Source organism: Neoarius graeffei, chromosome 3 (genome assembly GCF_027579695.1).
Source record: "Neoarius graeffei isolate fNeoGra1 chromosome 3, fNeoGra1.pri, whole genome shotgun sequence".
NCBI classification, from domain to species: Eukaryota; Metazoa; Chordata; class Actinopteri; order Siluriformes; family Ariidae; genus Neoarius; species Neoarius graeffei.
This window is the reverse complement of record NC_083571.1, coordinates 117,951,780-117,979,752: the sequence shown is the minus strand read 5'-3', so window position 1 is coordinate 117,979,752 and position 27,973 is coordinate 117,951,780. Positions and strand designations below refer to the sequence as shown.

The window sequence follows — 27,973 nt, the reverse complement described above, 5'->3', positions numbered from 1 at the left end:
ACCCACGATTTCCGCTCGGGAATGAAGCATCACTTCCGCATAGCAACCAACGCGCGAGTCGAGCGTCCCTAGCAACAGGAAAGATGGCCGACTTACTGAAGCAGCTTCAAGGGGCCAAACGGATCTTCATCAACAAAATAGACTCTTACTCCTCAAAATACATCGCTAAGGTCAGATGAGGATGAGTTTAATGTGTTTAAAGTCAAGGTTTGTTTTTTTCCCGGTGAGACTGTTTGTTTGTTTGTTTGTTTGTTTATTTGTTGTCTTCCCCCTCAGTATCTGTCCACGTGCGCCCCTGGAGACTCGTTTGAAGATGGAGCAGCAGAGCGCTTTCAGGTCGGAGCAGAGCAACAGAATGGGCTGAGTTCACATCTCACAGACACCTTAACGGGCTTTTGGCTGATGCAAAAGTAGAAAAGGCTTTCAATATGTAAATTGTGCATGAATAATTACTCAAACTAACACGGGGGGGTTTGATTCCTGATTACTTAGTGTATCAGATCACGTGACACCGTTCCACAATTATCGACACCTTTGTCCACAATTATCGACACCCAGATGATTATTTATAAAAAAAAAAATCAGTTTTTATTTAAAATTTGTTTTTCATAGACTTATCTCATTATCTGTAGCCGCTTTATCCTGTTCTACAGGGTCGCAGGCGAGCTGGATCCTATCCCAGCTGACTACGGGCGAAAGGCGGGGTACACCCTGGACAAGTCGCCAGGTCATCACAGGGCCGACACATAGACACAGACAACCATTCACACTCACATTCACACCTACGCTCAATTTAGAGTCACCAGTTAACCTAACCTGCATGTCTTTGGACTGTGGGGGAAACCGGAGCACCCGGAGGAAACCCACGCGGACACGGGGAGAACATGCAAACTCCACACAGAAAGGCCCTCGCCGGCCACGGGGCTCGAACCCGGACCTTCTTGCTGTGAGGCGACAGCGCTAACCACTACACCACCGTGCCACCCTAGTACAAAATATCTTTTATATAAATATATGGATGTCGGTGTTTATGTAAATGAGGAAGTAATTCTGATGTTTGTAAACAAATGAACTGATATTTAACCTGCGTCAGAACATTTTTTTGTTCCACTTTCTAAATATTTTCATAGATCACATTTTGTTCATCATTCGTTGTTGTTTATTAATTTCTAGTTTTGTAGTTTACCAATAAATGTCAACAGGGAATCGACATGGTAACCACATGAACATCCAGGTCAAAGGTCGCATGTCATTCCTCAAACCAAAATATAAAATGTCTACTGATATTGTAATATATGGTAGATATTTACAATAAACTGAAAAATAAATATATATATTTTTTCTGAATGGCATAGAAAAATCTGAATATTTCAAGCGTGCAATTTTTTTATACGCTCAGAATTTAATTCTGGTCTAATTCTATTTATTGCAATCGGATTCCAAATACTCTATAAACATTGTTATGAGTCAGAAAAAAATTATTATAAATCACAGCACTTATATTTTTTTAAAGTGCTTCATCTACTTCAACAATGTTACACAAAGATCGATCCATAACAGTTGTAAATGTCCTTAACTCCACAGGGTGTCGATAATGGTGGACACCAGTGAAAGTCATCACTATTATCGACACCTCACGAGACTCAAACGCGCATTTAGATACAATCCCGATTCCAAAAAAGTTGGGACAAAGTACAAATTGTAAATAAAAACAAAATGCAATAATTTACAAATCTCAAAAACTGATATTGTATTCACAATAGAACATAGACAACATATCAAATGTCGAAAGTGAGACATTTTGAAATTTCATGCCAAATATTGGCTCATTTGAAATTTCATGACAGCAACACATCTCAAAAAAGTTGGGACAGGGGCAATAAGAGGCTGGAAAAGTTAAAGGTACAAAAAAGGAACAGCTGGAGGACCAAATTGCAACTCATTAGGTCAATTGGCAATAGGTCATTAACATGACTGGGTATAAAAAGAGCATCTTGGAGTGGCAGCGGCTCTCAGAAGTAAAGATGGGAAGAGGATCACCAATCCCCCTAATTCTGCGCCGACAAATAGTGGAGCAATATCAGAAAGGAGTTCGACAGTGTAAAACTGCAAAGAGTTTGAACATATCATCATCTACAGTGCATAATATCATCAAAAGATTCAGAGAATCTGGAAGAATCTCTGTGCGTAAGGGTCAAGGCCGGAAAACCATACTGGGTGCCCGTGATCTTCGGGCCCTTAGACGGCACTGCATCACATACAGGCATGCTTCTGTATTGGAAATCACAAAATGGGCTCAGGAATATTTCCAGAGAACATTATCTGTGAACACAATTCACCGTGCCATCCGCCGTCGCCAGCTAAAACTCTATAGTTCAAGGAAGAAGCCGTATCTAAACATGATCCAGAAGCGCAGACGTCTTCTCTGGGCCAAGGCTCATTTAAAATGGACTGTGGCAAAGTGGAAAACTGTTCTGTGGTCAGACGAATCAAAATTTGAAGTTCTTTATGGAAATCAGGGACGCCGTGTCATTCGGACTAAAGAGGAGAAGGACGACCCGAGTTGTTATCAGCGCTCAGTTCAGAAGCCTGCATCTCTGATGGTATGGGGTTGCATTAGTGCGTGTGGCATGGGCAGCTTACACATCTGGAAAGACACCATCAATGCTGAAAGGTATATCCAGGTTCTAGAGCAACATATGCTCCCATCCAGACGACGTCTCTTTCAGGGAAGACCTTGCATTTTCCAACATGACAATGCCAAACCACATACTGCATCAATTACAGCATCATGGCTGCGTAGAAGAAGGGTCCGGGTACTGAACTGGCCAGCCTGCAGTCCAGATCTTTCACCCATAGAAAACATTTGGCGCATCATAAAACGGAAGATACGACAAAAAAGACCTAAGACAGTTGAGCAACTAGAATCCTACATTAGACAAGAATGGGTTAACATTCCTCTCCCTAAACTTGAGCAACTTGTCTCCTCAGTCCCCAGACGTTTACAGACTGTTGTAAAGAGAAAAGGGGATGTCTCACAGTGGGAAACATGGCCTTGTCCCAACTTTTTTGAGATGTGTTGTTGTCATGAAATTTAAAATCACCTAATTTTTCTCTTTAAATGATACATTTTCTCAGTTTAAACATTTGAATTTTGAAACTTCCACATCATTGCATTCTGTTTTTATTTACAATTTGTACTTTGTCCCAACTTTTTTGGAATCGGGGTTGTACAAAATGGCGCCTGTCAGATGAAAGAGTCAGAAACAAAGTAGGGTTTGACGAGGAGATCATGAAATATCTGTGAATTTGATCAGTAAAAACATGTCCATGATCTTTTCACCACGCTTACCTGCAATGATGACATCCGGGTTTTCCGAAAAATTACTGATCATGCTAAAAAACTTCCATCTCGGGTAACGAGCTGTGACATCAGACAACAAGATCGGGTGGGTGGGGTGTCTTCCAGTTGATTTAATTAACCAATAATAACTGTTGTAACCGAAACTCACCTTTGTAAAATTGTTTTTATTGGTAAATCTGAAAAGGTGTCGATAATTATGGACTGTCGATAATTGTAGCCGTCTCTGTATGAATGAATGAATGAATGAAAGGCAGTTCTTCAGCAGAGAGACCAAAAGTATGAAATTATTGTTTGCTTTAACTTGTCAGCTCAGTGATGTTGCTAAAGTATGGAATCCAAGGCAAAATGTGCTGAAAGCCAGATTTAAAAATCATCAGCCCAGTTACAGCACCGTCGCTTCAGAGTAATCTCAGTTTGAATTTTAAGAAATGAAAGTTGTTTTTTTCTGACGTAATTCCATTACTGACTTTTCTTTCTTCATAAAAGATTTTGCGTTCAGAGTTAAACATGGGGTCAAAAGATACCTCATAGTGTGAAATTTTTATTTAATACTGTTATCTTGAGCACTGAAACTAAAAAAGTTACCACATTTTGCTGTGACTGTAATTCCGTTACTGAAGAACTACCCAAATATACAATCTACATCTTTATTAAGTCAGTAAAAGTCACTCAACATCACACCAACTATTAAACAAAAAACACTATATATATACACACAATACTATAGTATATACAGTATATCTATATCTGTTCTATAGAATCAGAATCAGAACCAGAACTGACTTTATTGCCCAGTCCGTTCTCACATGCGAGGGGTTTGCTTTGGTGCTTGAACAAAATAACATAAAAGAATTTAAAAGTAGACAAAAGTAGTAATATAAACATGATTTTTAAAAAAAAAAAGTGGAATCATCTAAAATATACAAATTTGAAAACTAGACATGTTTTGGTCTCGACCTAAAATTTCTCCCGACTGTAAAAGCCTGTATAATGTGTCAAAGGGTGGCACGTCGTCACTGCAGTGTTTATCAGTGTCACTTTACAGCAAGAAGGTTCTGGGTTCGAACCTCATGGGTGCGAGGTTTAACTGTCATTTTATCACACGGAAAAGTACAGAAGTTGGTGTCTTCATTGTTATTGATGTTAACCTGAAACTTTAAATCAGCAGCACACAAAAGCTTCAGTAATTACTTTTGGGCTAAAGGTAGATTTTTCAAAAGGCCAGTCAGAGAATTAGTGGTGGATCAGTTGTAAAGCCTTTGAGTTCCAGATCAGAAGGTCATGTTTTCAAATCCCACCAACACCAAGCTGCCATGGTTGGGTCCTTGAGTAACCTTCAAGTGCTCGGCTGCATCCTGCCTCCATTGTAAGTCACTTTGAATAAAAGCATCAGCCAAGTGAACAAATATCATGGATTAGTTTTGAGTACAGTATATTACTGTAATGTGCAGTAAAACGCAGGCAGGTAACGATATATCGTGCGATAATAAATCTCATTCTCATCTCATTATCTCTAGCCGCTTTATCCTGTTCTACAGGGTCGCAGGCAAGCTGGAGCCTATCCCAGCTGACTACGGGCGAAAGGCGGGGTTCACCCTGGACAAGTCGCCAGGTCATCACAGGGCTGACACATAGACACAGACAACCATTCACATTCACATTCACACCTACGCTCAATTTAGAGTCACCAGTTAACCTAACCTGCATGTCTTTGGACTGTGGGGGAAACCGGAGCACCCGGAGGAAACCCACGCGGACACGGGGAGAACATGCAAACTCCACACAGAAAGGCCCTCGCCGGCCACAGGGCTCGAACCCGGACCTTCTTGCTGTGAGGCGACAGCGCTAACCACTACACCACCGTGCCGCCCGATAATAAATCATGATACAAATTTATGATGATTCGATTTGATGAAATAAAAAATGATTTTTATCAGGCTGTGTAATCTGGAGGGTCACGGTGGTGTAGTGGTTTGCACTGTTGCCTCACAGCAAGAAGGTTCCGGGTTCGAACCTCATGGCTAATGAGGGGCCTTTCCGTGTGGAGTTTGCATGTTCTGCCCGTGTGTGGGTGCTCCAGTTTCCCCCACAGTCCAAAAACATGCAGGTTAAGTAAAATACCCAGCCACTGGGCTTGCACAAGCCAGTGCCTACTTAGCGCCGGTTCCAAGCCCGGATAGATCAGGGAGGGTTGCGTCAGGAAGGGCATCCCGTGTAAAAACTGTGGTGACCCGTAACAGAAGCGGCCAGAAGAAGAAGAAAAAATGTGTATAAACATTGAGTCATGGTTTATGGGTTAATCAACAAAATAATAACTAAGAATTTAAGCTAAAAACTACAAATCAATGACCCACAATTTCCGCTCATGAACAAAGCATCACTTCCGCTTGGCGCATAATAATGAATCTGTACAATGTACGTGGGTTGTTGTGAAGTCCAGGCTGTACAGTATGTCTTGGAATGATTGCACAATAATCAGGTGACAGGATGAGCAGGTAGGTACGCAGTCTTGCGCTCATCTTGTCACATCCATAACACAGCAGATCGCCTTTATATCACCCGTCCAACCTGCTTATTCCAGACCTTACGGCAAGACGAGCTCCTACAGCGCCTGATGGGCTGTGACGTTATTGTGTATAATATCTCAGAAGATGCCGGAGCGATTGATGAAGCGATGTGGGCCGCTTCAGGTGATGTCTTTATTTACAGGATTTATTAGCATGAGCCAGCTCCGTTTTATCCAGTGTAAACTGTTGGTGTTTATTTTTTTCTTCTTTATTACAGCCCTCCACAGTGAAATCGAACACTTTATCTTTCCAAAGATGTTCATTTTGGTGTCAACGTTGATGACCTGGGCAAGGACTCAGCCCGTGGATCCTGTAAGTGCCGTCCCCAGAAAATCCACGTAATTCTACACACCGTTTTGGGTGAAGTGACAATTACTACTTACATCCTTTTATTACAAATAACAATTACAGATGATATTCTTCCTGATTTTACTTCTTAGGACGTTCCTGAAATTCCACTGAAGGAAGAAGACTACATACGGAAGAGGCCACATCGAAAGTTCAGAGAACATGCGAGTGCAGAGAAGCTCATATTGAAGTTGGGGAAAACGGTGAGAAATGAGCTGAACTCGTATTAGAGTTTGTTAGAGTGGAAGCTGCAGGTTTGTTTTCACCTTAAAAGAAAAGAAAACCCATTTTTAAAATACAGTTATGAAGATAGATTATGATATAAACTAACGATTCATATGAATAATTGAAAGTAAGGAGCTCGCACAACTAAGACATCCATCTCCAAAAGTCAAGTTTCTATGCAGAATGGATGATTTCATGGAGGCCACCATTGAAAATATTTTTACCAATCAGAAAAATCCCCCTGACAGGGGCTTCAAAGTTTGGGAGAATAGCAGGGTACAAATAATTTACAGCAGGGTGCAAAATGGTAAAATGTCTGCCAGCGGCAGACATAATGCACGCAACGTGTGCAGGGATATATATATATATATATATATATATATAGAGAGAGAGAGAGAGAGAGAGAGAGAGATATGCAAGTACGAATTTTTCATGGGGCGGGATGGTTTGGAACAGGCCATCTAAGATTGGGATAACATTTACCCGGGACGGGTATTTGAGGCGGGTCGTCTAGCTTAAGCTTGATTAGCGTTGTTACGCACGCCAGTGTTTCCCACAGAAATTTTGGAGACTATGGGGGGAGCCCATGGGGGAGGCGCGGGGGTTGTTTAAAATTGAGTGATATGTTAAATATTAAGTTATTACTGAAAAAATATTGATTAAAAACAGACACTGAGAAATGGTCCTATAAACAACTTTACCAATATAAAAGATTAGCAGGACTACAAAAATGCAGAAAAATAGGCTTTACTTATCCAAATGCTCCTGTTGGTTCAAAAGTTAAAGTGCAGAGAACCTCACAGCACAACATGAAGTTACCTTAAAATATAATATAAATGCCTCAGCTTTCATGTAAGAAAAAAAAACTATTAATACTAGTACTGTGTGCAGGCAGTCTCTCCTGAAGACTAAATTAAACAATAATTATAAACTAATAAAATAAATGGCTCAGGCTTCATAGAAGAAAAAAAAACAATTTGAACAGAATCTCACAGTATGATGCTGAAGCTGCCTAAACAATGGAAAATAAAATACCATTTTGGTAAAAACGTTGGCATCCATTAATTTCTTGTATTAAGTAAAAAAATATGTTGCCAGATACTGCTGATCTTTTACAGCCCAAAATGTGTTCAAAACCTGCCAAAATGCACTTAAAACCGCACAGATTGGGCGGGAAACCTCCCAATCTGGCAACACAGGCGGCAGTAATGGCTGCACTCGTGTCGAGGATGTAAACACAGTTGATGCGGCAACGGACATACATGACATAGTGGATGTAATTTATGTTCACAACTTTTTTTGCTGTCAGAAATATTTAATATTAAATTTTGTGACTCGACTGACAATAGCCGGCGCATAACAAGCCATAGCCGGCGATTTGCCGCCGGTGACCGGCTACTTTTGAGACCGCTGCCTGATCGTTTCCGGCACTGTTCTGACGTTATTTGGGCGCAAGACACGGACGCTCTGCATAGCGAGTAAGACTTGAAGCTGCCTCTGGCTGGAGATTATTTTATTAAAAGTTTATATGAAAAAAAATTAAATTCCATTTCTCTAACAAAAAAGTGGAGGGGGAAAGATAATACTGATGTCGCTGATAAACAGCGAGGGAAGAGTGAACAGCTGATCTACTCCTATGTGACTGAATGGAGGGAGGTAACTTCTCATATTTATATCCCCAGTACAAGTCGTGCTGCCGTGACGCCTCGTTCTGCGGACTGTAACCTCGCTAGACAACCTACAAACAGATCTGCTTACAATCTGACTGACCGAAATCTGTTGAAGAGGCAAGTGCGTGAGTTTTTACACGTTCCTGGCAGCATAAGCACTTGTTAGCACGCTTAGCATGCTCTCGACTCATTCATGAAAAACTTCCTTGTCAAGACGTCCCCAGGCTAGCCTACCGTAATGACCGTAGTAGACAGTCCAACACCCGCAGCAATGCAGAAAGAGGGGAAACAAACACTGCTTCACGCAGCTCGTGTGCTCGGAACATTTTGAAGAAAATTGTTTCCCTTGAACAACTCGGATGCCCCGGCATTAGGAATACCGTACACGCCAGCGCCGAGTCCAGATGCGGTTCCCACAATCTTCAGCCAAAAAGTGGACAAGACAAACGAGACAACACGGTCAGTAGTCCACAAAAGAGAAGTTCAAAGGGTAAGAAAAGACTTTTTATGGCTTCCCTAAGTTTTTATTAAGCGTGATGTATGTTATTTTGAGTTCCTTTGGGCATAAACGTAATAACAGCTGATGAAGCTAAGCAGCTTGATGTTTGTTGGGTGTCTTGCTTTGATTCAGTGTTTGTCAGAAAAGCCTCAGTAATAACGAACTAAAACAACTCTATAAATATTGTTCACTTGTGTGGAACTAATTGATATGATGTTGCTTGTTTATCACGATCATCATCGCTATTCGTGTCATCGTCCGAAATACTCGAGGAAATCAGTGAAGAAATGTCGCTGGCGCTGTGGTCCATTTTGTTGAATACGGCCGTGTATTGGAAGTGACGTCACACTTTACGGAAACCATTCTGAGTTTTTAATGTAAACAGGAAGTTGTTTGTGGAATAGCCGACCTCCATCACTGCAATCGAGTCAAACGTGATCGTTTGAAGAAACGGGTGAAACAGTTTTTATGGAGTAAATTCCAAACCCAGTTTTATGATGTGTATATAACTAATTTTTAATCATTTTGGTGCTGTTTCTGTAATCTAGTTGCACTCTGTGATAATTACAGTTAGTATATATTTTTGTTTATGACTCATCATTGTTTATACAATTTTGTCAATTTATTATTGTCTCTCGTATTTTATTGTTTCCTGCTGTCATCAAGAGGACCACACTGGAAATAAGTGTATTTTATACTTTGTGTTGTCCTCGGTGCTATTTATACTGTATCCTTTACATCTATGAATTTTACCAAATAAACCCAGACTGTACCAGCAGCTCCGGTGTTTCTGGCAATATTTCTGCCTTTTTCTGTACAAGTGCATCCTCAGGGATGAGATGAAAAATATTTTAAAAGTCTGAAAAAACCGGGGCGGGGCATGGGGGGGGCATGGGTCTAATTATTTTTGGCTATTTTTTTTTTTAACCCCAAAACCATTAATTTTACCAGCAAAAAGTTGCAATGTATTTGGAAATAAATTCCCCTTCTTGGTGGACTACCAGGTGAAAATGATTAATATGGTACAAGAGACTTGTTTTTAATCAATTCACATTTGATGATTTCAAAAAAATCAATGCACCTTTTAGTATAAACGAGCTCTACAGTATTATATTTCTGCATTTTTGCTATTCATGTCTTTGAATACTCTAATCCTTTACAATGAAGTGCAAACCAGAAAAAAGTTCTGTCATATAATTCTCTTAAGCTTTCTTCTGATGTTATCATGGTAGCAGGAGGTCTTGCATATTAAGCAGGCAACATTCAACATCACTCATCACTTCCCTTTCAACTGTTGTGTGGACTAACTAGGTTTTATCTGGACAGGATGTTGTGTAATGTAATACAGATACCATACGGTCAATTTGAAGATCGAGATGGTGATTTTGAGTTAAAGAACAGGCATGTACAATGGGCATTACAAATTGGAAAAAATTTTTAAATCAAAAACTAAGTTCATCTCGGCCTAAAAAAATGTGGGCAGACGCTCCCGCGCGGCACATGCCAGCAATTCCCCCCCATGAAATGAGCAATAAGTAGGAGAGTTATACACGGTATCATACCTAAAATTTTATCAGAAATATAGATATGATACTATGATTCTCCCCAACATGCTACATTAGACAAGCTAACCTCATTTATAAATGATACACACTTATATATGACGTGTAATTTATATATTTTTGGGGCGCGCGCTCTCTCTCTGCCATGCCGATCCTGTCGGCTGCACTGACTCAAACTCCGGTCCTCGAGAAAAGAGATAAAAGCCCGCCCACACTGAAAGCTGATTGGCTTATTTTGCTGAGTAACCCAATTAGGATGCTCTTTGTCTGGCATGCGCTACATGAACAGGCACACAGGCAGTGTTGCCACATTGGGTGGTTTTAAGTGCATTTTGGTGGGTTTTGAACATATTTTGGGATGGAAAACGTCAGCAGTATCTGGCAACACTGCACACATTCTCCCTCGCGCGCACATTCTAAGATGCTTGATGCAGACCTTAATGTTGCGTGCGCATGCTCTTGCTCGCTTCTATCAATATGCAGGAGACTCCCGGAAGTTCCGGGACACTTGGGATGTCTGCGTTATAAGGTGACCACAGATCGTTAATCATACCCCCCCCCCCCCCCCCCCCCCCCAAAAAAAAAAATTCTCAATGGATTTACATTGATCTCAAAAACAATCATTTTGGTCTGAAAAAGTCGGAAATCCGCCAATTGGCGGAAAATTTTCATCCCTGCATCCTGCTGTAACGTTCATATGAATCCTGTAGAGTAAAGCAGTGTTTGTTTCCCCTCTTTCTGTGTTGCTGTGGGGGTTGGACTGCCGACTACAGTAATTACGGTAGGCGAGCCTGGGGACGTCTTGATGAAGTTTTTCATGAATGAGTCGAGCGCATGCTAAGCGTTTTAATGAGTAGAATTTACGTTTTACAGGTAAAGAGTTCAGGTTTGTCCGTAAGTCAGGGCTGCAGCTCATTAATACACTATTTCAGATGTATAGTGTAAAAAATCAACATTGTCACCTTAGTAGCCCTTTGGTTTTGCCCCTTCAGTACTGAAGAGCAACACTCAGCCTTGCGCCCAAATGACGTCACGCATCGCCCTTCCAACAGGCAACGTGGCAGCGTCCTGGTGGCATTAGAGCAGCGATACAAAAACACTCACAGCTTTCTTATAAATGGTCAAACATGCCTGAAACTTTTCTTACAGGCTCTCAATATTACAAGCTACCAACCTGTGCATGTATTTACTTTGCATTTTTTTATTCCTTTAAATAATCTCCTTCAGGACAAGACCAAGCTGCGCACTTACGTTGTCGGTGCAGGGCTGCAGTACGGCATGGAAGAAGGCATCTTACACTTCTTCTTTAAGGTATTATTGTTTTGCATCTGACTGTGTTCCTCTGTTTTCTGTTTGGCAGCTCTGTTACAGTGTCGCAAAATTATGGAAGAAAAATAATTTGTAATTACACGCAATTTTCCCTCTGAACCCAAAATGTCATGGTGGCTTGCAAATACAAACCGTGATCCCTCAAATTAAATAACTTCCCAGCCACAGAATGGCCTGATATTACAGAAATAAACATATCACAATGACCACGTTTCAGACAGAACTAAATTTAACCGATTTTATGAAATCGAAAGGCCGTCTCGCTTTATTTGGTTTTCAGAAAAGATTCTGGGTGAGACAGACTTCTGGTACTTCCGTGAGCAAAAAAAAAAAACAAAAAACACCTTGGCTGATGGATTAGAGGAAAACTGTGTAAATTATCTTTTTTCTCCCCAAACTATTCATTTTTAATGATCCTGATTGCTGCATATATCTTATCTTAGGCATGTTGGCATGGTGAGTTGGGCAGCATCCCGATACCAGAGCCGAGCAACAACATCATTCCTACCATCCATGTCTACAATCTGGCTAGGTTAGTGTTTCACGTTCAGGTTTATTAAAAACACTTTTGCATCACACACAAGTGTCTGAATGAACTTGTTTCGTACATTGTAAATTTTGATCACGTCACACGTTCCTGCCTTCCATGTTGACCGTGTATTCTGTGCCTCCAGCATTGTGCAGAACATCATCGATCACAAACCCAAAATGCACTACTTAATTGCTGTGGATGACTCTCACAGTTCTTTGGAAGAAATTATAAAGGTAAAAGCTCTGTACAGGCTGTCTTCTTAAACAAGCTGGGGTTTTTTTTCTCTGCTCGATCGAATCAGTCACGGTTACTCTCCATCCACCAGGCCATTGCGGACGTGCTGGGTCCTGGAAAGGTTCATAAAGTCCCTAATGACAGTGTGGAACTCACAGAGGAACTGACGGTACAACATTGATGCACAGGATTCACGTCAGCGTCAATTTGCTCAACTGAAAATCATCCATGAACATTTTGTATTGTGCTTTAATTTCCCAAAGCAAGAAGATCTGGATTGCTTAAGTATAAACCTGAACATTGAGACAGTTTTGCCGAAGACGAAGCTCCACGTGCGCTGGGTGTGCGAATCTGGAATCGTTGAGAACATCGACCGTATTGTGGAGGAGTACAGACAGAGCAGATGTCTTCTAGTAAGTGTACAGCTGTGTGCGTTTATTTATCGACACAGAAACTGATATTTCACCTGTATGTGCTGACTGAAAAATAAACAGTGGTGGAGATCATCTGATTTAACTGCCTTCTTTCTAGCCGGTCAAGATTTGTCTCCTCGGCCCACCGGCTGTCGGGAAGAGTTCAGTCGCAGCACGACTATGTAAACATTACAAAATCCATTATGTCAGCGTCAAGGAGGCAGTTGAAGAGAAAATAAAACGTTTGGTCAGTGTGATTTGAAGCTCTTTGACATTTCAACCAGCGTTTATAATTTGTGTTTGTATTTCAGTAATCAGGACTAATGTGATAAGCTCATGTTTGTGTGTGTGTGTGTGTGTGTGTGTGTGTGTACTGTTCATACAGGAGGAAGTGCTTGAAAAGAGGAAGGAGACTGATGACGCCGAGGAAACATTACAGGCCACTCAGAAGCAGCTCAACGCTTTGAAGGATATTCTTTCCCAGAATCACGGTATAGTTTTTTCTCTTTATAAAAGACACTCCCATTTAACCAGCGACAGACCGGATTTGGGCAGCACGGTGGTGTAGTGGTTAGCGCTGTCGCCTCACAGCAAGAAGGTCCGGGTTCGAGCCCCGTGTTCTCCCCGTGTCCGCGTGGGTTTCCTCCGGGTGCTCCGGTTTCCCCCACAGTCCAAAGACATGCAGGTTAGGTTAACTGGTGACTCTAAATTGAGCGTAGGTGTGAATGTGAGTGTGAATGGTTGTCTGTGTCTATGTGTCAGCCCTGTGATGACCTGGCGACTTGTCCAGGGTGAACCCCGCCTTTCGCCTGTAGTCAGCTGGGATAGGATCCAGCTCGCCTGCGACCCTGTAGAACAGGAGAAAGCGGCTACAGATAATGAGATGAGATGAGACCGGATTTGACCGGTTCATACACATTTGCACTCTCACTGCAGATCTCAGACATCACTTAAAAAGTCCACACAGATTTACAAAAGCGACATCAGTCTGATTTTTCTTCATCCTGTAGTTGCATTCGTATGTTTATGAACGCCAGTCACCTGTAAATCATCTGTAAAGTGTGTCCATGTGACAACTGATTTACATTTAAGTATACATATCAGATCAGACAAAAATGTATTTATCCCCGAAGGGCAATTAGAAGGGCGAATCCTACAGCACACACAGCTCAGAGATTCTCCTCCTCATGACACCCTGGGATCCTGTACACGCTCATTAGCTTGTGTGCGCTTAAATGCTTTGAGGCGCACTCTAGAATATGGAGAGGGTTGTGTCAGAGATAACCGTATTTATTCTCTCCACATTCACTGGATGTGAGCAATCACGTGCTCTGATTGGCTACTCTACTCCTAGGATATCAGCTCATATACAGTGGTGGGCAAAAGTTTACATACCCCAACAGAATGTTTCGTTTCTTGGCTATTTCTAAGAGAAATTGAATGATAATACACAAAAACCTTTATTTCACTTGTGGTTAATGGTTGGCTGAAGCCATTTATTGTCAAGAAAATGTTAACTCTTTTTAAACCATTATGACAACAAAAAAACTACACAAATGACCCTGATCAAAAGTTTACGTACCCCAATTCTTAATACTGTGTATTTCCCCCTTTAACATCAATAATAGCTTGAAGTCTTTTGTGATAGTTGTCAATGAGTCTCTTTATCTTTTCAGATGGTAAAGCTGCCCATTCTTCTTGGCAAAAAGCCTCCAGTTCCTGTAAAGTCTGGGGCTGTCTTGCATGGACCGCACGTTTGAGGTCTCCCCAGAGTGGCTCAATAATGTTGAGGTCAGGAGACTGAGATGGCCACTCTAAAGGCCTCTGCATGCTCTTGCGACAAGGCTTTCGCAGATAGCTTTTCGCAGACAGTTGTAATTTATCGTTGAGCGGGGAGTAATAGGCGTGCGCGATGTTATTCACCGGCACAACGCAAGGGGGCGCGAAGTCGCTAGGAGTAGTTGGTGGGTGTGGTTAGTGGAGTGTTTATCCTCCGGTTACTTATAATGACTAGAACTTTTTTTTTTATAATGACTAGAACTGGAGTCGTATAGATGTACGTACTTCCTCGATCAACCGCTCTTCGTGCTGCTCCATCTTCGCTCGTGTTTTTAAAAATGCCGGTCGTGAAAACAAACCAAACCGGGAAAGTAGGGAAGCGGAAGTGCGTGTACAGCGGATGTAGAGTGGACCAATCAGAGCCCTCTTGTCTGCGACGCTGTCTGCGAGGCTTCTGCGGTGGTCACAATTTTTGGGAGGTGCGCTCAGAGCGTCTGCGAAGGTGGGGGGGGCTACGCAGACACTGTCTGCGACGCTATCTGCGAGGACTGGGTTGTCAGCATAAATTGGCCTTAAGACCTTCACTTTATGCTGTTGTAGCCACTGACAAGTTGATTTAGCCTTGTGTTTTGGATCATTGTCATGCTGGAATGTCCAAGTTCGTCCTATGTGCAGCTTCCGGGCTGAGGCGTGTAGATTTTCCTCCAGTATTTTTTGATAAGTGACTGCATTCATCCTGCCATCAACTCTTACCAAATTTCCAGTGCCTTTGTAGTTCACACATCCCCAAAACATCAGAGATCCACCACCATGTTTCACTGTGGGAATGGTGTACTTTTCATCATAGGCCTTGTTGATTCCTCGCCAGATGTAGCGTTTAGTGTTGTGCCCAAAAAGTTCAATTTTGGTCTCATCACTCCACACAACTTTTTGCCAGAAGGTTTGGGGCGCGTCTCTGTGCAGTCTGGCATATCGTAGACGGGCTTTCTTCTGGCAACTCTCCCATGCAGCCCATTTCTTCTCAAGAGTCTCCTAATTGTACTCTTTGAAACATCCACATCAACTTGTTTCAGAGAATCTCGAAGTTCACCAGATGTTATTTGGGGCTTCTTCTTTACATCACGCACAATTCTTCTAGCAGTGGTGGGTGAAATTTTTCTTGGTCTACCTGAACGGGCTTTGGTGTCTACAGAGCCCCTGACTTTCCACTTCTTGATTATTGTTTGAACAGTGCTGACTGACACTTTTAATTGCTTTGATATTTTCTTATATCCCTTCCCTGATTTATAAAGTTCAACTACCTTTTGACAATTCCTTTGATTTTCCCATGGCTCAATCTCAAAGATGACGTGCAGCACTGGATGAGGGATAAAAGGTTCTCTCAAAAGTCCAGCAATTTACTGGCTTTTATTTTCACCCACTAATTAGAAGAAAACAGATCACAGGTGAAGGTAGTTGCCTTTAATTGCCATTCAGTCCTGTTTGTCAAATTGTGTACAGGTTTTCAGGCCAATTCACAGGGGTATGTAAACTTTTGATCAGGGTCATTTAGGTAGTTTTTGTTGTTTTCATGGTTTTCAAAGAGTACACGCAGTAATGAATGCAATAAATAGCTTCAGCCAACCATTAACCACAAGTGAAATAAAGGTTTTTGTGTATTATCATTCAATTTCTCTTAGAAATAGCCAAGAAACGAAACATTCTGTTGGGGTATGTAAACTTTTGCCCACCACTGTACCGTGAGTAGAGAAAAACAAAATGGCAGACTGCATCAAGTCAGATATGACTTTGTTTTCAAGTATTTAAAAGAAACAGAAATAGCTAAAAGAATATAGTTTTTTTTCCCCCTCAATAACCCCATGTTCCACACTTCAGCCCAGTCGGTGGCGCCAAACCACCAAAAACTCTAAAGAAGAAAAGAAAATGGCGGAGCGTGTTACTGAACCAACCGAGGACGAAATAAAAACTCTACTCGAACCCCCCCCCAAAAAGCAACAAAATATGGAATGAAAGTCTCATCTCATCTCATTATCTGTAGCCGCTTTATCCTGTTCTACAGGGTCGCAGGCGAGCTGGATCCTATCCCAGCTGACTACGGGCGAAAGGCGGGGTTCACCCTGGACAAGTCGCCAGGTCATCACAGGGCTGACACATAGACACAGACAACCATTCACACTCACATTCACACCTACGCTCAATTTAGAGTCACCAGTTAACCTAACCTGCATGTCTTTGGACTGTGGGGGAAACCGGAGCACCCGGAGGAAACCCACGCGGACACGGGGAGAACATGCAAACTCCACACAGAAAGGCCCTCGCCGGCCACGGGGCTCGAACCCGGACCTTCTTGCTGTGAGGCGACAGCACTAACCACTACACCACCGTGCCGCCCCTGGAATGAAAGTATTTGATGATAAGAACATTTTTTTTTCATTTTTCAAGAATTATTATCACATTTTTCACAAATTGTTCCTGTAATTTCGCCAGTTTGTTTACATTCTAAGCGGAAATGATTTTGTCGGACATTTTGTATAAAGTTTTTATTTATTGAATTTGCAAAAAATAAAAATGCTCTGTTTCTCAAAATCCAGTGAATGTAGAGAGAATAAAACAGGTATTCCACTCAATCTCATCGTACACGGATAGCTCATGTCCGACTCAGTTTTGTGGAATAACTATTAATTATTCTCTTCACATTCACTGGATTTGAGCAATCACGTGCTCTGATTGGCTACTCTACTCCTAGGCTATCAGCTCGTATACCGTGACTAGAGAAAAACAAAATGGCGGAGCGTGTTGCTGAACCAGCTGAGGACGAAATAAAAACTCGAAAACAAAACCCCAAAAAATACAAAAAAAAAGCAACAAAATATGGAAGGAAAGTATTTTGATGGCAAGAATGTATCTTTTTTTTCTCCAAGAATTATCATCATCACGTTCTTCACAAATTGTGCGTCATTTCGCCAGTTTGTTTTAAGCATTAAAATGTGTTGAATTTTTTTTAGACTGGTTCAAAATCTCAAAGAAGTTTGAAAATGACAGAACTGAAATGTCCGAGGAAGAATTAAATAAACGTCTAAAGTTATTCTCTTCCTCGGCACGACAGCGAGACGACACTTTCTAAAAAAAAAACAAAAAACACACAACTAAAATTAATTCACGCTGCCATCGACAGGTTTTTAAGAAGCCCGCCTGAACGGAAATGAGTGTCAGAAGTTTAGTATAAAGTTTTTATTTATCAAATTTGCAAAAAATAAAAATGCTCTGTTTCTCAAAATCCAGTGAATGTGGATAGAATAAAACAGTTATTCTACTCAATCTCGGTGCTACGCGCCTCATCGGCTATCAGCTCATGTACGACTCGATTCCGTGGAATAACTGTTAAGTACGGTTTAAGTTTTTTGCCAATGTAAGTGGAATCAATATTACAAAAGGAAATAAATAATATAGTACAGTAAAATAGTACAGTAAAAGCTTATTTTACTGGCTTTTATTTATTCTCTTCTGAAGTAACATAATTTTAATCATGTTGAACCTCTCTAAGTTTGTGTTGTGCAGTGAAACCAGAATTGTGGTCCCGGTGAGCAGAAGCGAAATATCAGGATTGAAATGCTGGAATCCAAAGTAAAGGGATGCTCTGCGATCACGGAAGGGTGTTTCGGTATTCTTATCAACTTATCTCACACAGGATTTTAATAAAAGTGTGTGTGTGTGTGTAGGTCATTCTGAAAACCAGAATATTTTGCGTGCCATCAGAGAGAAGCTTCACTCCAAGCCTTGTAGAAATCAGGGGTTTGTTTTGGACGGCTACCCCTGTACACACAAACAGGCGAACAACCTTTTCAACGGTAATGTACTGAAATACTGAAACAGATATAATTCATAACTTTCATTTTACATTAATTTAATTTAACGTGTTCAACATGTTTCAGATAAGGAGAAGAAACAAGGGAATGTCAGATCTCTTTTACTGCCACATGATGAAAAGATCATACCAGGTATGTTTTTGAAGCGTCTTGTTACTTTTTAAACGAAAGATTTCCCATCACTCTAAATATTGTTGACGTTGAAAATCACAGCTTTATCTACGATGTTTATTTGTGTGTTAGGATTTGTACTCAAGCCACAAAGCTAATGTATCTAATATGTAATGGAAGCTTCGAGTCTCCAGCTTCACACACCGTGAACTGCATCTCACACACTCTCAAACTCGACATATTCAGCTTCCCTTACTTACTTACTTACTAGCCTTATTACGCCAGTGAAAACATGAAAAACTGCACTCTTTCTTTAAGTTCGGGATACAGCAATAATATACAGTGTCCTCCACAATTATTGGTACGCCTTTTTTAAAGATCAGTAAAAAGCGTTAGAAAAAATCCACCTTTTGGTGAAGTCGTTTCATCTCTCACTGAAAAAATGAGAAAAATCCAACAGTTAATTGAAAAATTTATTCAGAGAAAAAACACCTCTCTCATCAGGAAATAATTATTTTCAGGAGAAAAAAAAGTGCCACAATTATTGGCACCCCGGAAATGATCATGAACACAATGTAACTGAAAGCTGCACTGCCTTTCAGATTTTTCAAGTGTAGGTCATAAAAAGAATTTTCCCGACACCCAATTATTTTTGTTTAGTGACCGAAAGCTACTGAATTTGAATCACAGACTTCCAATTTTATTCGTTTTTTTTAAATAGAACAATTAATGAATTTATCTCCACGTGGCCCTAAATTCTCTGCTATTTTTTCCTGCTTCACCATGACCCAATTCAAGATACTACGTCATGCATCACGTGGTGGGCTTTCCCCGTTCACGCAAGGCATTGTGGGATACAAATTTGAAACAGGAGAGAAAAATGGAGGACGTGAGTGTGCGAATGAAACGTGAAAGAGCGACTACAGTAACGGAAAGTAAGTGAGACGAAAAGATGTTATGTTATATACGAAGGAAAGGAAACGCAGGACCAAACTAATAAATATGAGCGCTCAGCGAGCACCTCGGTGTGATCAGCTGTTTCTTGTCTCGTCTTCATCCGCTTATCCGGGACCGGGTCACAGAGGCAGCAGTCTGAGCATGGAATCCCAAACTTCCCTCTCCCCAGACACCTCGGCCAGGTCCTTGGGAAGAACACCGAGGCGTTCCCAGGCCAGTCGAGAGACATAGTCCCTCCAGCGTGTCCTGGGTCTTCCCCGGGGCCTCCTCCCGGGGGGACATGCCTGGAACACCTCCCCAGGGAGGCATCCAGGAGGCATCCGAAAGAGATGCCCGAGCCACCTCAGCTGATTCCTCTCGATGTGGAGGAGCAGCGGCTCTACGCCGAGCTCCTCCCGAGTGACTGTGCTTCTCACCCTATCTCTAAGGGAGCGCCCAGCCACCCTGCGAAGGAAACTCATTTCGGCCGCTTGTATCCGCGATCTTGTTCACTGATTTTATGAAATCGAAAGGTCGTTTAGTTTGAAGCATTTTTCCCCATTTAAATTGTACAAACTTTAAAAAGGGTGCCAATAATTGTAGATGGCACTGTAAGTTAAGTATTTTATTTCTTTAAATTTTTGTTAGTTTTGTGATCAATCCTAAAATTAATAAAATAAGTAATAAAAAATCTTTACAAGTTTAAAAAAAGGGGGGAAAAATGAGATCTGTATGGCAGGGTAACCACAACAGCGTTAGCCAATTACTGTTGGCCGAAGGTATTTAAAAAAAAAAAAAACTCTGTTATAAACAAAGTAGTCTACCGACAACCTAAAACAGGAGGTGCAAGACTATGGACTGAATTACATTTCAGACATACAGCTTTAAAAGTGTGAGGGTCATTGCAATCAGAATTATTTAAAACACAAAAATAATAATTCAACATGGTAGATTAAAAAAAAGAGCGAAGACTGTCCGTGTTTAAATTCAGTTTATCAGAAAGAACATTCCAAAATCCTCATAGTTCTAATAATAAAGGATTTCTGGTAGGTTTTGGTTTTACAATTGCGAATATTATACTGAACAGCGTTCCTGCTGGAGGGTCTGGCTGATCTCGAGCAGTGAGGAACAGGCTGCGCTGAAGGAGATACAGTTACCGGACCATGAGACGTTTCAGAAAAGAACACCATATCTAAATATTCATGCTAATAGGTCATAGGAAGTAGATGTAAAACTTTTAACCTATCACTATATGACATCACATCCAAAACTGGTAACTTTGGGATGTACTTAGTGGTACGCCTCGGTGTGGTGTGTGTTCTATTCTAGAAATAAGTTCCACCGATTTGTGGAGCTCAAATTTGCGTCACACCCAAAAAGAGGCCTGACTAGTGCACTAGAATACTACGGCATTATTTCAAATACCCAACTGAATACATCCCGGGTCATAAAATACTTTCAGCGCTTGCTGAAGTGCGTTTGCATTTTTTCTTTACAGAGTTTGTCTTTTCACTCGATGCCACTGATGAGTTTCTGAAAGAGCGAGCCCGGAACCTTCCGCAGTCCGTAGCGGAGGAGATGCACTACACCCAGGACGAGTTTCTGCAGCGACTGTCCAAGTTCAGGGATACAAACACGAAGGAGGAAACAGTACTCGACTATTTTGATGAGCTGGAGATTCACCCTGAGCACATCGGTGAGAATGTTCTCTGAGTAACAGACTCATCAACGAAACCTGTGATATTCTTATAAAACTGTATCATGACATGACAGGACTGTGTGTGATGTCCAGTTCGTCATCCAGCCCTAACATGGCTAATAGTTGAATTCTCGAGTAGAAGGTGTTGATTAATTTTCTGCATCAGCAGCTCGGACAGCGAGGCAAATGAAAGGTTTATATTAACGCACTATTTCTAATACATTATCGTTTCTATAGTAACAGCTAATTCACGGGGACGGGGACGTGTTGAGCTATTCATATCATCAGACTAATTATAAACAGGTTAAATAACTGGTCAATTTGATGAAACTTTTTGTAGATATTTACATTAAAGGAACAGTCCACCGTACTTCCATAATGAAATATGTTCTTTTCTGAATTGAGACGAGCTTATCTGTACCTCTCCGAGCTTTGCGCGACCTCCCAGTCAGTCAGACGCGCTGTTACTCCTGTTTACTCCTGTTAGCAATGTAGCTAGGCTCAGTATGGCCAATGGTATTTTTTGGGGCTGTAGTTAGATGCAACCAAACTCTTCCGCGTTTTTCCTGTTTACATAGGTTTATATGACCAGTGATATGAAACAAAGTTCAGTTACACAAATTGAAACGTGGCGATTTTCTATGCTATGGAAAGTCCGCACTATAATGACAGGCGTACTAACACCTTCTGCGCGCTTCGGCAGCGCATTGATACCTTCACTCAGGAGTGACCTCAGCAGTGAAGTCACTCAGGAGTGACTGCCGAAGCACGCAGAAGGTGTTAGTACGCCTGTCATTATAGTGTGGACTTTCCATAGCATAGAAAATCGCTACGTTTCAATTTGTGTAACTGAACTTGTTTCATATCACTGCTCATATAAACCTATGTAAACAGGAAAAACGCGGAAGAGTTTGGTTGCATCTAACTACAGCCCCAAAAAATACCATTGGCCATACTGAGCCTAGCTACATTGCTAACAGGAGTGACAGCGCGTCTGACTGCGTCTGACTGACTGGGAGGTCGCGCAAAGCTCGGAGAGGTACGGAGCAGCTCGTCTCAATTCAGATAAGAGCATATTTCATTATGGAAGTACGGTGGACTGTTCCTTTAACTCTTATGGAAGGAGTCTCTAGTGTCAGTGCTTTGTAAAAGTCAGTTTTAAAGGACTTACTTTGCGTTTTCTTGGTAACTTGACAAGCTGCCTTTTTTTTTCTTTTAAACTTAAACATAGAGGAAAGGAAAAGAGGCTGCTATAGCGTAAGTGATAACAGGACTGTGGATGTTCCACAACATTTATATGTAACTATAAACAAGTTATGATGTCATTCTTTATTTGATTTAAAAAAAAAAAAAAAAACACTTATTTGCTGTAGTAAAAGAGGAATAAAGTATTTAATAACATGCTGTAGTTGGAATAATTAAGTTATTCCATGAAATCGAGTCGTATATGAGCTGATAGCTATAAGCCGTGTATGACCAGACTGAGTGGAATAACTGTTTTATTCTCTCCACATTCACTGCATTTTGAGAAACAGCATGTAAGAATATAGCGGGTGGGTGGAGCACAGAAGTACGGCAGGCCAGAACTGAGTTCCAGAGAAAACTTTATTTGCACTTTTCAGTCGCAAATAGACACTCTCCCAGCCACACACACACACACCATCTGGTTGGGGAGAGAGCTCCCTTCCTCTGCTCTCTCTCTCCTCTTATCGGGCGTGGTCACTGGGGAAGACACACAAACACAGGTTAATTCCCATCAGGTGCACTGACACTACCACTTACCTTCCCTGACTCCGCCCTCCGGTCACAGACTGACGCTTGACCACGCCCCCGCTGCCACACAGCATTTTTATTTTTTGCAAATTTGATAAATAAAAACTTCATCCAAAACATCCGACAAAATCATTTCTGCTTAGGCGGATTTCTTAAAAACCTGTCGATGGCGACACGAATTTACTTGTGTTTTTTTTTTTGTAGAAAGTGCCATCTCACTGTCGTGCCGAGGAATAGAATAGCTTTAGACATTTATTTAATTCTTCCTCGGACATTTCAGTTCTGTAATTTTCAAACTTCTTTTTTTGAGCTTTTGAACCAGTCTAAAAAAATTCAACAAATTTTAATGCTTAAAGATGAAGAATGTAAACAAACTGGCAAAATAACACGAGCAATTTGTGAAAAATGCGATGATAATAATAATTCTTGGGAAAAAAAAAGATGTTCTTACCGTCAATACTTTCATTCTCTATTTTGTTGCTTTATTTTGGGGGAGGTTCGGGTAAAGTTTTATTTCGTCCTCAGTTGGTTCAGTAACACGCTCCATTTTGTTTTTCTCTATTCACAGTATAGGAGCTGATATCCTAGTAGTAGAGTAGCCAATCAGAGCGCGCGATTGCTCATATCCAGTGAATGTGGAGAGAATAATAGTCAATATCTCTGTGGGAACAGTACCTCTGCTTTGCGTCGGCCCGCATCACACCACGCCATTGTTGATTATTTGTCTACAACAGCACAAATGTGTATTCTTTATAAACAATAGAGGTCACAAGGGCAAAGAAACATCTCCCTAAAATAAAGAGGTAGATAATGGGATTAAAATAGTAAGAATAAAGTATAGAGTTTGTGTGTACAGTGAGAGAAACGGAGAATCCCTCAGGCATGAGGTGTTTGTTAGAAAATGGCAATGAACAAATAAGAACATGAACGGTACAAAGAGGCAAAAGTTCTGCAGGGACTGACAGGAAGTGTTAAATCCTCAGAGATCAACAGCGTGAGTGACCCTGAGAATGAAGCTGTGATGGAGAAAATAATCGAGGCGGTGGGCGAGCCGAGGAACTACGGCCCCACACCTGAGGAGAAAGAGGAGCAGGAGAGGAAACGAGCTGCGGAGGAGCAGCAGCGCCTCATGCAGGAAGCAGCCGAGCGTGCGCGCAGACAGGCGGAGGAGGAGATCAGGATGGCTGCTCTGCTGAAGGAATGGGTAATTCACACTCTGCTACGACTGAAAACACCATCAGCATAGTGGTTTAAGGAAGGATCTGCTGTGTGTAAGAAGAATTTCAGTAAAAGTCATTGGCAGGATACATGTCTGTTTAGGTACACAGCAAACCAGAGGTTAGCATCTGCTCATAATGTCCATACACGCTGAAGCCATTGTGTCCCTTTTAGAATAAGAACAGGATGGAGGTGCAAAAGCAGGAGCTTGAGTTACTGGAGGCACGCTCACTTCCTCTGAGACACTACCTGATGAAGTACGTCATGCCAGCTGTCCGAGAGGGGCTCATGGCGTGCTCCCAGGTGAAGCCTGATGATCCCATCGAGTTTCTGGTACTGCTGGGCTTCTAAACATTTATATTAGGGCTGTCAATCAATTAAAAAAAAAACTAATTCATTGCACATTTTACAATGAATTAATTGTGATTTAAAAGCTTGTTTTTCTTCTTAAAGCTAGACGGCCTTTCGATTTCATAAAATCAGTGAAATTTAGTTCCCTCTGAAATGTGGTGATTGTGATATCTGTTTATTTCTGTAATATCTCACAAAATATCAGGCCATTCTGTGGCTGGGAAGTTATTTAATTTGAGGGGATTAAAGCAAATAATGTGCATGAAATCGCTCGCTTGGCGCAGTCAAGCAGACAGAGGAAGTCCGTGTGCGCATGCGCAGGTTTACCTTCTTCTTCTTTTGGGTTTTACAGCAGCTGGCATCCACAGTGTTGCATTACTGCCATCTACAGGTTTCCCTTTGAGCGTGCACTGACAGTTCCATCATTCTGTCGCTAAACGAACAGCTGATCACACCGAGGTGCTCGCTGAGCGCCCATATTTATTAGTTTGGTCCTGTGTTTCCTTTCCTTCGTATATAACATAACGTCTTTTCTTCTCGCTTTCTTTCCGTTACTGTAGTCGCTCTTTCACGTTTCATTCGCACACTCACGTCCTCCATTTTTCTCTCCTGTTTCAAATTTGTATCCCACAATGCCTTGCGTGAACGGGGAAAGCCCACCACGTGATGCATGATGTAGTATCTTGTATTGGGTCATGGGGAAGCAGGAAAAAATAGTGGAGAATTTAGAGTCACATGGAGAGAAATTCATTAATTGTTCCGTTAATAAAAAAAAAAATCAAAGAAAAAACTAATAAAATTGTAAGTCTGTGATTCGAATTCAGTAGCTTTCAGTCACTCACCAAAAATAATTGGGTGTCGGGAAAATTCTTTTTATGAGCTACACTTGAAAAATCTGAAAGGCAGTCTAGCTTTAAGATTAAAGCTGGTTATGATGCATATTTAAATGTAAAATCACTAAATTAATGTAGAATAATCACGAAGGATGTATATTTCGGACACCATTGTTTAATATCATCTTTAAATCCAGATCTGTGCAGTTGCAGAAAGAAAACTCAGGCCTATAAAGTGCTAGTTGATTTCAAAATCAAGGACACACACAGAGAAAATACACATGGCCCATTCTATAATTGCGGGTACATTTCAAGTGTTGAGTCTGTTAGTCATCCTCAACTCTGCTATCGTTAAATTGGGCAATCCATTAACAGAATTGATAACGGAGTTGACATTTTCCACCATTTTGTGTCTTCACTCCACATGCTAACCTCAAACTAGCTACCACACGGCATGTATAAAAACAGATTCTTTTGGATTTTAATCGTATTATTGTTTTTAAAAAATGAGTGAGAGATTTGCTCCAATATGACAATAACAGAGTTGACGAATAATTAATCTCCTGTTTGTTTGTTTGTTTGTTTGTTTGTTTGTTTAAACTTTATTATACACAGAATCCAAAAAGATAAACCTTATTTACCTGTTGGTGTAAAATCCTCAACATTTTTGTTCAAATTAATGAGAGAAGAAACAGAACACACCTCACTGTCTTTCTGAAGTTTCCCACCAGAGGAAGTGACATCACTCGGTGCAGGTGTTATGCGTATTATTAAAAGCCTTTGTGGAGTTTATGCAGTTTTATAACGGAGTTGACAAGAACATTGGGACAGGTAAAAAATATATATATATATATATATAATTACTGAAATTTCACAAAATACAGAAAATAGACTTTCTGTGCAGCTGATTTTATAACAGTTAATAGAATAAGCCTCAGAAAACAGATAGTTAGACTGAATCACTTCCTGTTTATTGGAGTTGAATGGATGAATCAGTAGTCGAAGACGGCCAGTAATGTGGGGGGAGGGGTGGGAGTCATTTAGTTAAATTGGGTCTAAAATGTACATCAAGCATCGCTATCGGTGGAAGTTTGTCATAATTTGCATTATTGTTCAAAACTAATTCAGTAAAGATTTCTTTTATGGAAAATAACAGAAGGTTTATCTCAGAGACGTGAAATGTAGCCCGAATTCTAGAATGACCCACATACAGAAAATGCTGCGCAGAAGACACTACGCTCATGGGTCGGAAGTTTTTAGCTGTCCAAGTAGCCAAAACGGTGGCACGGTGGTGTAGTGGTTAGCACGCTCGCCTCACAGCAAGAAGGTTTGGGGTTCGAACTCAGTGGCCGGCGAGGGCCTTTCTGTGCGGAGTTTGCATGTTCTCCCCGTGTCCGCGTGGGTTTCCTCCGGGTGCTCCGGTTTCCCCCACAGTCCAAAGACATGCAGTTAGGTTGGTGTGGGACGGCCTTGGGCTGAGGTGCCCTTGAGCGAGGTACCGAACCCCTGACTGCTCCCCGGGCGCTCTGGTGTGGCTGCCCACTGCTCTGGGTGTGTGTGTGTGAGTGTGTGCGTGTGTGTTCACTGTTTCAGACGGGTTAAATGCAGAGGATGAATTTCACTGTGCTTGAAGTGTGCATGTGACGAATAAAGGTTTCTTCTTCATTGGTCACCTTTTCACTTCCTGGTGTAATTATTCACCCCCGAGTACCACACTCCTGTCATGGAGACTGGCGAGCAGTACACATGGGTGTTTTGCATGAAGGTGATGTTTTAAAGACGAGGTGCTTCTGTGAGTTCAGCTTTACAAGTTGCCCAAATTACTTTTGTTTTCTCAACGGTTCCATCGGGCAACTTTTTATATTGAAACTTTCTGCCCAAAATTCCTCCACTGTTCGTCTCCCTCTTCAGTTAGGGGTTGTCTCTAGCGAGGATGAGGTTTCGCAGCATCTGTGTCACACAGGAAGTAAACAAAACGCAGCTGCGTTAATTGCCTTAATTTATTTTAACATGTTAAATATTTTAAATGAGTCGCAATGATTAACGCATTAATTTTGACAGCCCTAATTTATATATTTATAGAATTATACCATATTTTATTAGTTGTTACTCATGCTTCATTTTGTGTGTGTGTGTGTGTGTGTGTGTGTGTGTGTGTGTGTGTGTGTGTGTTTTAGGCTGAATATCTTTTAAGAAACCACACAGAAGACTAGTCTGCCCTTCAGTGGACCTCCATTGTTTTAATGTAATGGAATTGAATTGAATTGAATTGAACACAACCCAGTTTAACAACACAGTTTCTTTAAGTAAACACAACTCCAGAAGGAGGTGTCCACTTTTGAGGAAACGGAACAGATAGTAAATCGGGCCTGCCGAAGGAGACAGACACCAGAAACTGCTGACACTTCATTCAGACGCAACATCTGCTCAAGGCCGTGTTTATCTGCAGCTGACCTCCGCCTCGCCCTCACACTCACACTACCCACCAGTACTCATCATCGAATTACAACCTGACATCCGTCCATCCAATTTAACACAACTCAATTTCTTTTCCTTTGCAAAAATAAATTTCAGCTTTGTCCCAAATTGTGTAATTCTTTGTATAATTTTAGTGCTGGTAACACCTCGATACAGGGGAATTTAGTGCACTTTTAGTCCTGTGAT

At 41.2% G+C, this 27,973-nt stretch overlaps 1 protein-coding gene across 1 annotated transcript; it reads left to right on the top strand.

The window, feature by feature from the left end:
• Positions 1-83: 83 nt before the first annotated feature.
• On the top strand, positions 84-27,895 carry ak7a (adenylate kinase 7a). Its single transcript, XM_060915739.1, has 18 exons — positions 84-170; positions 277-336; positions 5,946-6,054; positions 6,149-6,243; positions 6,372-6,482; positions 11,463-11,546; positions 12,008-12,096; positions 12,239-12,329; positions 12,422-12,499; positions 12,594-12,743; positions 12,862-12,990; positions 13,129-13,234; positions 18,242-18,370; positions 18,455-18,520; positions 20,934-21,131; positions 23,891-24,111; positions 24,300-24,458; positions 27,487-27,895. The coding sequence occupies exons 1-18, from the start codon at positions 84-86 to the stop codon at positions 27,520-27,522; spliced, it is 1,998 nt and encodes a 665-aa protein (XP_060771722.1). The 3' UTR covers positions 27,523-27,895.
• The last annotated feature ends 78 nt before the right edge of the window (positions 27,896-27,973 follow it).